This window comes from Miscanthus floridulus, chromosome 6 (assembly GCF_019320115.1).
Source record: "Miscanthus floridulus cultivar M001 chromosome 6, ASM1932011v1, whole genome shotgun sequence".
In the NCBI taxonomy this organism is placed as follows: domain Eukaryota; kingdom Viridiplantae; phylum Streptophyta; class Magnoliopsida; order Poales; family Poaceae; genus Miscanthus; species Miscanthus floridulus.
This window is the reverse complement of record NC_089585.1, coordinates 44,302,006-44,313,332: the sequence shown is the minus strand read 5'-3', so window position 1 is coordinate 44,313,332 and position 11,327 is coordinate 44,302,006. Positions and strand designations below refer to the sequence as shown.

The following is an 11,327-nucleotide window of genomic DNA, read 5'->3' as shown; positions in this document are numbered from 1 at the left end:
GTTGAGGAGTATAAGTTGCAGAGACTTCATGTTTGATTCCAACTTCATCACAATAAGCTTCTATGTTTGTGTTGTCAAACTCTTTGCCATTGTCACTTCTTATCTTCTTGAGCTTCACTTCAAATTCATTTTGAGCTCTCTTGGCAAACTTCTTGAAACAAGATGCAACTTCAGATTTGTCATGAAGGAAGAACACCCATGTATACCTTGAATAGTCATCCACAATCACAAGACAATAGAGATTTCCTCCCAAACTCTTGTATGTTGTTGGTCCAAATAAATCCATATGTTGGAGTTCTAGCACTCTTGTGGTTGACATGAAAGCTTTGGTTGGATGAGTGTTTGCAACTTGCTTGCTGGCTTGACATGCACTACAAAGCTTGTCCTTCTCAAACTTCACATCCTTCAACCCTCTCACCAAATCATTCTTCATAAGCTTCTTGAGTGAGCTCATCCCAACATGAGCAAGTCTTCTATGCCATAGCCACCCAAGTGTGGTTTTGGTGAATAGGCAAGTCTTCAAGTTTGCATCTTCGGAGGTGAAGTCAACTAGATATAAGTTGTTGTATCTAAATCCATTGAATATCACTTGATTGTCATCTACATTGGATACAACAACCTCCTTCTCGGTGAACAAGCATTGAAAGCCAAGATCACACAATTGCCCAACGGATAGCAAGTTGAAGCTCAATGAAGCAACATAGAGCACATTGGAGATGGAATAATCATTTGATATTGCCACTTTGCCCAATCCTTTAACCTTGCCCTTTGAATTATCTTCAAATGTTATTTTCTCTTGTCCATCTACCTCTTCATCTAGTGAGGTGAACATATGAGGATCACCGGTCATATGTTGAGTGCAACCACTATCAATAACCCAATGACTTCCACCGGTCTTGTAGTTCACCTACACACAAGAGATTCAAGCTTTAGGGATCCAAACTTGTTGAGGGCCCTTCACCTTCTCAACAAATTACTTAGCCACCCAAATCTTCTTAGGCCTACTCTTGTTGGGGGTCCTAAGAACATGACTTTCATCTTTCCACTAGAATCTTTTCTAATCATGTAGTGAGCATTGAAAGCAAAGGGTCTAGCATGCTTGGGCAAGGGTTATGGTGGTGGAGTTTGACACTCATGAGCAAAGTGGCCTTCTTGTCCACACTCAAAATGTCTCTTTGGCTTTGGCTTTGGCTTTGATTGTTGGTGTTGAGCTTGGGCCTTCATCTTCTCTACACTTGCCATATATCTAATGCCACTTCTATCCATCTTCATGACGGTATTCATGAGTAGCTCACTTTGGAGATGCTTGCCTCTAGCAAACTTGCTCAATCCCACCTTGAGATGCTCTTTCTCCATCTTGAGCTTCTTGTTCTCTTCCTTGAGAATATCATTGTTCTTCTCTTCCTTGAGTTTCTTATTTTCTTCTTTGAGCTTCTCATTCTCAAGGGTCAACTCTTTGTCATAATCAAGAGTTTCTAGCACAATTGTGTTGTGACTTTTCATCTCTTCAAGATCTTTCATGAGCTTCTCATTGTCACTCTTGAGCTTGACATACTCATCATAGTCATTGCACTCAACCACTTGCTTGCCTTTGCTACTAGATCCATGCTCAATGCTTTCATCAATTAAATCATCACATGAAGTAGCTATATCAATCTTGACAACATGGTTAGTAGCATCATGTGGCTCATTTGGTAAAAATTCTTGAGCAATAACAAGAGTATCATGATTAATCTTAAGAGTAGCATATTCATCTTTTAGCTTGTTGTGGCTAGTGATGAGTTCATTGTGCACCACTCAAGTTTATCATGTTTATCTTTAAGCTCTTTCTAGGAGGATTTGAGCTCCTTGAGTTTGGATGATATAGCATCATTAGTTTCTCGAAGCTCATCATTAGCCATTTCCAATGTATCACACTTAGCTAAGAGTGAATCATTTTTAGCATCAAGCTTTTCATTTGTAGCTCTACTCTTTCTAATGATCTTACTGTATTTTCTTAATATTTTGACAAGATCATCATATGTAGGTGAGTCATCATCATCGCTATCGCTATCATCATCACTAGCATATTCATCATCACTACTATCATCACTCTTGGTTACCTTGCGTTCACCCTTGGCCATAAGGCATAGGTGTGTAGAGGATGATGACAATGGTGGCGGTGAAGATGCAAGATCAATAGCAATGGCGGCCACCTTTTCATTGTCACTATCATCATTGGATGATCCACTTGATGAATCAATGTCCATGAGCCAATCACCAACAATGTAGGCCTTTCCACCTTTCTTCTTGTAGAAGTCCCTCTTTTTGCCATCTCTCTTCTTGTATGGCTTGTTCTTTTTCTTCTCATCTTCATCTTCATTGCTTGAGTCATCTTTCTTGCCCTTGTTCTTGTTCTTTAACTTATCTTTCTTGGGCTTTGTACATTGATGAGCTAGATGACCAAGTTTGCCACAATTTGTCGGTGTTTTGGACCAGGGGGTCCTCAACTGACTAGTGAATTTGAACTGCGTGCCCCTAATCCTGGATGGTGATGCAAAGAGACACAAGGTTTATACTGGTTCAGGCAATCAAGGCCCTACGTCCAGTCTGAGAGATCGATCTTGTATTCCTTGCACCAAAGTACTTATAGTAGGGGGTTACAAGCTAGGTGAGAGAGGGAGCTGATCCCAGGTCTCGGCGAGGTGTTGTGGGGGCTGCTTGAGATGTTGCTCTCAGGCGGCTAGGATGTGTGCGTGTGTGTGTTACAAGGTGTTCTTCTATGAGTCCCCCTCTAAGTGGCCCAAGTCTTCTCCTTTTATAGTTGAAGGGAGGACAAGGACAGTACATGTACTGACTATACAGCGTTGTGCCAATAGGGGCGGTGTGTCCGAGCCCTGTGGCCTATTCCTATGGTGGCGTGGTCGTCAGAGTGGTCCATCCTTGGAGCACTGGGGCGATGTGTTGGTCACGTCCGACCCTATGTGTCATGGGAGCCCCTGGCTGCCTCGGAGTGGGTGTGGCGGTGAACGTGCAAGCCGCTGTGGACGAACTATGCACGAGGTCGAGGCTTGGTCGGTGCCGAGGCTGCATCGCAGTGGGGGGTCTCGGTGGGCATGAACCCCGAGACAGCCGAGACCTTGGTGCACAGTGCCGAGGCCCTGAGAGGGTGGCTGATCTGGGATGCTAGCTTGGAGACAGTGATGAACCGAGCTAGGCCATCCATGTCATGTTGTTTTCGAGGTGGGGATTGCGGGGCACAGTGCAGTGTGGGCGCTGATCGTGGGCACAACATCAGGATACAATGACCGGTAATCCCCACCGTGTCCTGTCTCAGTCGGTATGGGGCTGATGCGACCTCATGTCCTATCGGCCATTCTGTGGTGCCGAGTCATCATCTAGCTGAGATTGCAGGAGTGGTTGGAGTATTAATGGGACATGACATGCTGTCGGGAAGATCGGCCGAGGCAGGGGCGACGGACTATGGATAAGCTGGCCTCGCGTGATACGGAGAATGAGGCCATGCGCGAGATGGAGAGCAGAGCCTCACACGAGACGGAGATTGCACTCCCTGCTGAGGCCTTTCGTGAAGAGCCTCACGCGAGGCAGAGATTGTGTTCCCTGCCGAGGCCTTCCATGAAGAGCCTCGTGCGAGGCGGAGATTGCGTCAGGATGCTGAGACCTCCTGTGCGAGGCTCGAGGCGAGGCAGAGAGCCTGGTGGGCTTGGACGTGGCGGGTGAGGGGCCCACGGCTTACCTTCTAGCTTTGTTTTTTGACGGGACTTAAGTGATCCCTTTGATGTTCGCTTGGGGTACCCTGTTCTAAGGTACCCGACAGTAGCCCCCGAGCCTCTAGGGGAGTGCGTGCACTCTCCCTGAGGATTTGCCGAGGCTTGGTTTATTCCCGCTCCCGTAGGAATTGGGTTTTGTTTCTTGAGGTTCCGGTGGGTGTGCGCGAGCGCACCCGCCGGGTGTAGCCCCCAAGGCCCTGGAGGAGTAGAGTTACTCCTCTAAGGGCTTTTTTCATTTTCGTGTTTGAGCGAGGAGTTTTTATCGCATTTGCCAAGCCCATAAGCGCAAGTTCGGGTTGCGGGGGTCTCGGTGAGGCTGTAGGAAAAGCCCTCTAACCTCTGCCCAGAGTGAGAGGTCCGTCAGGGGCCCCCCTGACTTTGGATATGACCGTCACGCTTCCTTTTCGCTTGGAAGGAGGGGTGGAATGTGCCGGGCTACCCTCGATGGGCACAAGCGTGGGCACTTCCGGTGAGCTGTTATCGGGTGAGTCCGAGTGGAGGCCCGTACCCCATTCGCTAGGGGATGGCTAGCGGTCCAGAGACGCACTCCAAGAGTACCAAAGGGTTTCTCTAGTGGGTGCCGAGGCCGTTCGCTGGGCCTCGGTGGCTCGGTGCCTCCCTACAGTGGGATCCCATTCGGAGACTTCCCTGCCGGTCTCGAACACAACTTAGGACGCCCCAAGCGATTGTTCACTCGGGCCTCAGCCATTTGTAGGCTCGTCCCAAGGTCGTCCCTGACTCTGTTGCCCTAAGGCGGCTATCGAAACCTCTAGAGGCCCAGCCTTCGAACCCCTAGACCATAATGGGCTTGGTGCCCTTTATCCTATTTGTAACAAAACTTCCAGCGTGGACTTAGACCGTTTGTCTTTGTCTTGGGTGTAGGAGGAGCCCTCGAGCCTCTACCAGGAGTAGGAGGGCGGTCAGGGGTCCCCTGGCTTTTTCATCCGACCCTCACATATCCTTTTCGTTTGGACGGAGGGTTTGTTTGCCGAGCCCATTCTGGTGTGAGCTGAAGCTGCTGGTCTTGACAAAGTTGCAGGAAGAGCCCCTAGCCTCTGCGTGGAGCGAGAGGGCCATCGGGAGTTCCCCTGGCTTTTTATACGCCCCTCGCGCGTGAGGGTTTGTTTGTCGAGGCCCCTTTGGGCATGAGCCTAGGTCGTGGGGTCTCGACATATCTGCAGGAAGAGCCCCCTAGCCTCTGCATACTGCAAGAGGGCCGTTAGGAGCTCCCTTGTCTTTTTGTACGACCCTCACGCTTTCTTTTCGCTCAGAAGGAGGGTTTGTTTTGCCGAGCCCCTTCGAGTGCGAGCCGGGGTCGCTGGGTCTCGGCAAGGTTGTAGGAAGAGCCCCTTAGCCTCTGCATAGAGCGAGAAGGCCGTCCGGGGTTCCCCTAACTTTTTGTATGACCCTCATGCTTCCTTTTCGCTCGAAAGGAGGGGTGGAATGTGCCTCGCTACCCTCGGTGGGCACGAGCGGTGGCACTTCCGGTGAGCTATTATCGGGTAGTCCGAGTGGAGGCCTGTAACATCCTAATGGGCCAAAGTGGGCCCAACCCAATCCAGTCATGGGCGGTGGTACTGTAGCAGAATGGGACGGTCACTGCAGCATCCGAATTTCGGGTTACTACAGACCGAGAACTGTTCACCCAAAAATGGATCGGCCAAATTCGGGGGTACTGTTCACATGGGTACTGTAGCACCGTGGAAAAACACTACACACCCAGTTAGTACCATACTGGAAACTCTGAGATCACCGGATCGACTTAAATACCAGGGCCAGGGACGCGTAGTAACCTTCGGTTAACCGTTTTGAACAAAGCGAGGACAAAAGTTCAAGCGGGTTGCTACGCGGGTGGGACCACTCCTCGGAAGAGTGGGCCTGGGCCATGTATGTCGGGACTAGACGTTACAAGGCCTGACCCCGTTCGCTAGGGGACGGCTAGCGGTCCAGAGACACACTCCAAGAGTACCAGAGGATTTCTCTAGTGGGTGCCGAGGCCGTTCGCTGGGCCTCGGTGGCTCGGTGCCTCCCTATGGTGGGATCCCATTCAGAGACCTTCCTGCCACTCTCAAACATGACTTTGGGCGTCCCAAGCGTTTCGCTTGCTTGGGTCTCGGCCCCATATAGGCTCGCCCGCAGTCGTCCCTGACTCTATTATCCTGGGGCGGCTGTCGAAACCCCTTAGGGCCCAACCTTTGAACCACTAGACCGTAATAGACTCAGAGCCTGGTGCCTTCATATGAAAGGAATAGGCCGGGGGAATATCTTCCCCATTGGCTCGGCAACGGGTGGCGCACCTTTTCAGGCAGTTTCCTAGGGAGGCAAAACGATGCCTGCTACCATAGTGGCCGAGCGTGACGTGGTGGATGAGATGTAACTGTTCTCGCATTTAATGAGGAAGACGTGGGCGTGTGGGCCGGCAAAATTAGCTCGTGGTTAACTGTGCCAGATCGGGGGAGAAACTTCCCCGATTTCGTCGCCCGTTCGTTTTGCCTCCTCCCTGCATAAATACCCGAAGAGTCTCGCCCCTCCTTGTCTTACCTTGCCTACATTAGCACTGCCTCCATCGAGCCATCGCTAGAGCAGTGGGTGCCGGGAAGGAGAGGGGAGAAGAGCGAGCCTAGGGAGAAAGTGAGAAAAAAGCGAGAGTGTGGGAGAGAGAAAAAACTCACCGCCGCACCCGATTCCTCCATCGCACTCATGGCTAGCGACATCGTCGTTGTCGAGGCGGACCCCTAGGATCCGTCGGATGTCACCGAGGAGATGCTTCAGTCACTTGTCGACAGTGGACTCCTTCGCCCGGTGACAGACCCCACCAGGCCAGAGTGGATTGCTCCATACGGTGAGCCAAAGCCGAGGCCTCATGACGGCTACATTGTGAGCTTTGTCTCCTTTCATGAGCACGGCCTCGACGTCCCGGCGGATCAATTCATGCAGGCGCTCCCGCACTACTATGGCGTGGAGCTCCACAACTTCAACCCCAACTCCATCGCTCAGGCGGCTATCTTTGTTGCCGTCTGCGAGGGGTACTTGGGGATTGCTCCCCATTGGGAGTTATGGCTCCACCTATTCCGAGCGGGGCACACTACCAAGTCGATGGGTACGTCGGGTACAATGAAGGCGACGAGGGCCGGCAACTGCATTCTCCAAGTGCGCCAGGACCGCCTGCACCTCTACATCTCGGCCCAACTCGTGTCATCCAATCGCCGGTGGTACACGAGTTGGTTCTACCTTTGCAGTGACGACGGAGGACTTCCCCCCTACATCGGGCGGATTATGGGGAGTTGCCCGGAGAGATGGAAGTACGGCGTCCCGAAGGACGACTAGCCCAAGCAGCAGCCACTTCTAGATGGACTGGCGAGGCTATGGGGCCACGGTCTCACCGTGGCTATGGTCGTGGCCACCTTCCACCGTCGGAGGGTGCTGCCGCTGATGGCTCGGTGGCGGTGGCTATTCAAGATGAAGCCAGGCAAGCCCATTTAGGGCATCCGGATGTCCTCCTCTGCCCTTTCCGACGAGGAAATTCTTCGTCGGGTGGGGAAGACGGTAGAGGCGAAGCTGAGGGGCAGCAACTTGACCCCTATCGCGATGCGGCCGTCGCGGGGGTTCCTCTCACTGGTAAGTCATATGCTGCTGTAGCCTCTGAGCCTCCTCAGTCTCCCCTTACCCCTTGTTCCCTTATGCACATCTGTCGTTCCTGCAGGGGATGAGGGACGTGCGCTCTTCTTCGCCGCCTGTTCCTGAGGATGCGAGGCGGCGGGCGATCAACCACGCACACGCCGATGTGTAGAAAAAGCTGAAAGACACCAAGGCGATGAAGCACACGAAGCAAATCCTCATGCTCGAGGAGCTGGATAAGCGCTGCCGTCAACAATAGAAGGATGGTCTCCTGTTGGAGGAATCCCCATCGTCGTCGCTGTCGACGGAGGCCTCGGACGGGGGTGATGGGGGCGAGTTGGGGCGAGGTCCCCTGGACCACCTTCCTGACATAGTGGAGGTGGTGCCCGAGGCGTTGGCAAGCAGCCCAGCACTGCCGGGAGGAGGAGGAGAAGCAGACCTAGGGTCGGTGGTTGCCCACTCTGAGGCCGTGGCCGACACGCCCGAGGCGCGAGCATTGGGCAAACACGCCGTCAGCCCGGTGGGCTCAGCGGCTGTGGTGGAACAAGTGGTAGTGGAGGCGACGCCACCGCCCCTGCAGAGGACCAAAGGGGCGCCGGGGTCCATTGAGGACCGACCAGCGCCGATGGACACAGAGGCGACGCCTCTGCCGCCACCTCTGCCATTGCGGATGAGGTTTGCCATGGCGAAGCGGTTGTCACCCCATTCAAGTTAAGTGTATTCTTGGTAGGGTCATAGTGCCTTCCGTTCACCTTTTGGTCTTGCGCTGACCCTATAGGTTATTTTTCCTCAGTCAGAAGTGGCCTATGGATGAGCTTCCCTTGGTGCCCCTTAAGGCGCTCAAGGCGAGCCTCGGCTCCTCCGTCCACTACGTGGTGGAGGCACAGGCCACTATCCAACACGACGCGACATTGGCGAGGGTCGACCCGAAGGAGCCAGCCACCCAAAGAGGGGCTGCCGAGGCGACCCCTACGTAGATGAGGGAGGGAGTGCTTCCGCCCCATGAGGGCGAGGCTCATGAGTCAGATGGGGCCGGCGTGCCCTTGGTTGCCGAGGCCCCTGGGGTCTTCGAGGCTGAGGCGACGGAGGCCACGGCGCCCAAGACCGCCGAGACCATAGTGGCCGCGGTCGATGTTTCTGCGTCCACCGAGGCCACGATGGCGGAGGCCGGAGCCCCCGAGACTGTTGAGGCCATTGTGATGGCGGTGAGGCCATCTGTCCAGGAGGTGGAGATGAAGGCGGTGGAGGCCTCGGTGGTGCCCTTGGTTCAGGGGCCACTGTTGCTACGAGAGAGCGCCTGGGAGGCGGAGGTCTATCCGATCTCCTCCGACGATACTTCCCAGGTGTGGGAGATGGTCGACGTCGAGGATGCTGGTGCTGTGGAATAGCCGGCGCCGATCTTGGATGAGGGAAGCTCGGCCCTCATGTGGGCGTGACCCTGAGGGGGAGCCTCTGTTTGCCCTTGAGGACGCAGCCGAGGGTGGGCGCTGGGGCACCTTCGAGCAATACCGCTAGCTAGCGGAGCGATCACTACAGACGGCCCTATCCATGGTGGCCGACGAACTGCCCGGAGTCGCCCAGGTTCGTGTTTTCCTTTCTTGCACGACATTGTCCTCTTCTGGTTTTGTTGCAATCAATGACCCCTGTTCTACTTCCCCAGGAGCTCGAGACCCAGTCCCTTGGGAAGTCGGTCTTTCTCCGGCGGGAGAGGAGCGTCTGGGACCAGCTTCAGCAGCAGAAGGGCCTTCTTGCCGGCGCCAACGAGCTCCTATCAGCGTGGAGCGTGGAGGTAGAGGACCTCCACCTTCGTTGTGCCGACACAAAGGTCGAGGCAGCCATGGCCCAAACACAGCTTGCCCCTCTGGCGGCGCGGGTCAAGGAGTTAGAGGAGGAGCTCACTCGCGCGGTCAACGATCGGGATGCCTTCAGGGGCCAAGCCGTTGAAGCTACGGCCTCAGTCGCGGCTCTCGTGGGGCAACTGGGGGCAGAATAGAGGGCGCACCAGCTGATGAAAGGTGCCTTGGATGAGGCCCTTGCTGCAGCTGAGGCCTCACGAACTGAGGCTGTGGTTTGGAGGGGGATGGTCGAGGGTGAGTTTTAGCCCCTCATTTTGTTTTCTTTTCCTTATGTTCGCTCCCTAACTCCCTTGTGTGACGCAGAGCTGGGGAGTGAAGCTTCTAGGGTGGCCGAGGCTTCTCGGGTCGAGGCCCAATGCTTGAAGGAAGAGGCTGAGGCTTCCCAGGCCAAGGCCCTGCGCTGGAAGGAGAAAGCTGAGGCCTATCAGGTCGAGACCCGACGCTGGGAGCAGAAGGCCAAGGGTGAGTTCCGTAGGCTTTCGCCCCTAACTTAGATTGTTTTTCCCTCATTCGACCTCATTCCGTTTTCTATGGTGCAGAGTCAGAGGTAGAGGTTACTCAGGTAGCCGAGGCTTCTAGTGCGGTGCAGATGGTGCTCGAGACCGAGATCAAGGAGCACGAGGCGCTAAAACTTGCTGCCCTTTCTGCCTACGAGGCCTTGGAGGTTGAAGGGGTTTAGTCAGGTAGCTCCCTAGGGAGCCGTTTGATCGCGCTGAGCAACCAGATGCGGGAGTGGCTCTGAGGAGCGCTGCACATGGGTGTCAAGCACGCGCTAGCCGTCATCTCTTCTCACTACATCGGTGTTGAGCTCCCGGCCATCAGTGATGGGTATGTCCTGCCTAATGATGAGGAGGAGGCTGACGCGGCGGTCACGAAGCTGATGGAGGCGGCGGAAGGCCCTGGCATGGCGCTGGCGACGCTCTTTGAAGAGGAGGTGGTTCCTCCCCTACCATCTGCCGGTGCTGAAGGCCCTAAGCCTTGATCTGGGCCTCGAGGGCTATGTAAAAATAGAGTAGGAGTTATTTTTGTATCGTAATGCTTGTGGCCGTTGAGGCCTTTATTTTTGAAGTATTTGTGTTTCTTAGTTGTTTTTTTCATGTTTCCGAGCCTCTGCCCTCTGTTGCTCCTGATCAGATTTCGTTTGCAAAACACCCCCTTGGGGCCTAAGCCGTCCCTTGGGTGAGAGGTAGTGAGGGAGTGCCATAGCCCAGAGGTGTAGGCCGTCTCGCGACTCTACCAGCCTCTTGCTTAGGAAACAGACCTTGGTCCGAGGGGTTTTTACAACTGATTCATCAAAGCATGCTAGAGTCTTGGCGTAGGAATTTTTGCAAAAAACGACTAAAGAATGGTGCGTGGGACCTAGGTGGAGTCCCCCATCTAGCCCCCGAGGGAGGCTTGGTTCTACCGAGGTAGAGCCGAGTCTCCCTTGCCGTGTTACTGTATTGCCAAGACCTATGATGGGCTCGGGGGGTTTCTCAAAAAATTAGACCAACTAAAGAACGCTTTTTAATTGTATTTCAAGAAACGACATATACAATGCTTGGAAATTTAGGGATAAAAGCGACGTAGCTGTTCTATGTTCCAAGCGTTGGTGAAGACTTCACCCTTCTCGTTGACTAGCTTGTAGGTCCTGGGCTTCAGTACTTGGGCGATGATGTACGGTCCTTCCCATGGCGGGGTCAGCTTGTGGTGGCCCTTGTTGCTCTGTGCTAGCCTCAACACCAGGTCACCTACCTTCAAGTCTCGGCCTCGGATGCGTTAGGCCTGATAGCGCCATAGGCTTTGCTGGTATTTGGCCGAGTGTAGTAGCGCGATGTCTCAGGCTTCCTCTAGTTGATCAAGGGCGTCCTCTCGGGTGGTGCGGTTACTTTGTTCGTTATAGGCTTGTAGCCTTGGCGAACCATATTCCAAGTCAGTGGGGAGGATGGCCTCGGCCCCATAGACCAAGAAGAAAGGCGTGAACCCCGTGGCTCGGCTTGGAGTGTTCCTCAGGCTCCAGATGACCGATGGGAGTTCGGTGAACCATTTCTTGCCAAACTTTTTTAACCGGTTGTGAATCCTTGGCTTGAGGCCTTGTAGGATC

The 11,327-nt window shown here is 53.8% G+C and overlaps 1 protein-coding gene across 1 annotated transcript; it reads left to right on the top strand.

Annotated features, from left to right (window-relative positions):
• Positions 1-8,365: 8,365 nt before the first annotated feature.
• Positions 8,366-9,923, top strand: LOC136460539 (uncharacterized). The gene is made up of 3 exons (XM_066460198.1): positions 8,366-8,762; positions 9,548-9,706; positions 9,784-9,923. Exons 1-3 carry the CDS (start codon positions 8,366-8,368, stop codon positions 9,921-9,923), a joined length of 696 nt encoding a protein of 231 aa, XP_066316295.1.
• The last annotated feature ends 1,404 nt before the right edge of the window (positions 9,924-11,327 follow it).

What these genes read in the sequence shown, in the direction of transcription:
- LOC136460539 (XM_066460198.1), top strand. Translation starts at nt 8,366, where the DNA reads ATGAGGGAGGGAGTGCTTCCGCCCCATGAGGGCGAGGCTCATGAGTCA. An exon ending in GGTCGACGTCGAGGATGCTG is followed by an intron (nt 8,763 to 9,547) that starts GTGCTGTGGAAT and finishes TGTGTGACGCAG; the next exon opens with AGCTGGGGAGTGAAGCTTCT. An exon ending in CTGGGAGCAGAAGGCCAAGG is followed by an intron (nt 9,707 to 9,783) that starts GTGAGTTCCGTA and finishes TCTATGGTGCAG; the next exon opens with AGTCAGAGGTAGAGGTTACT.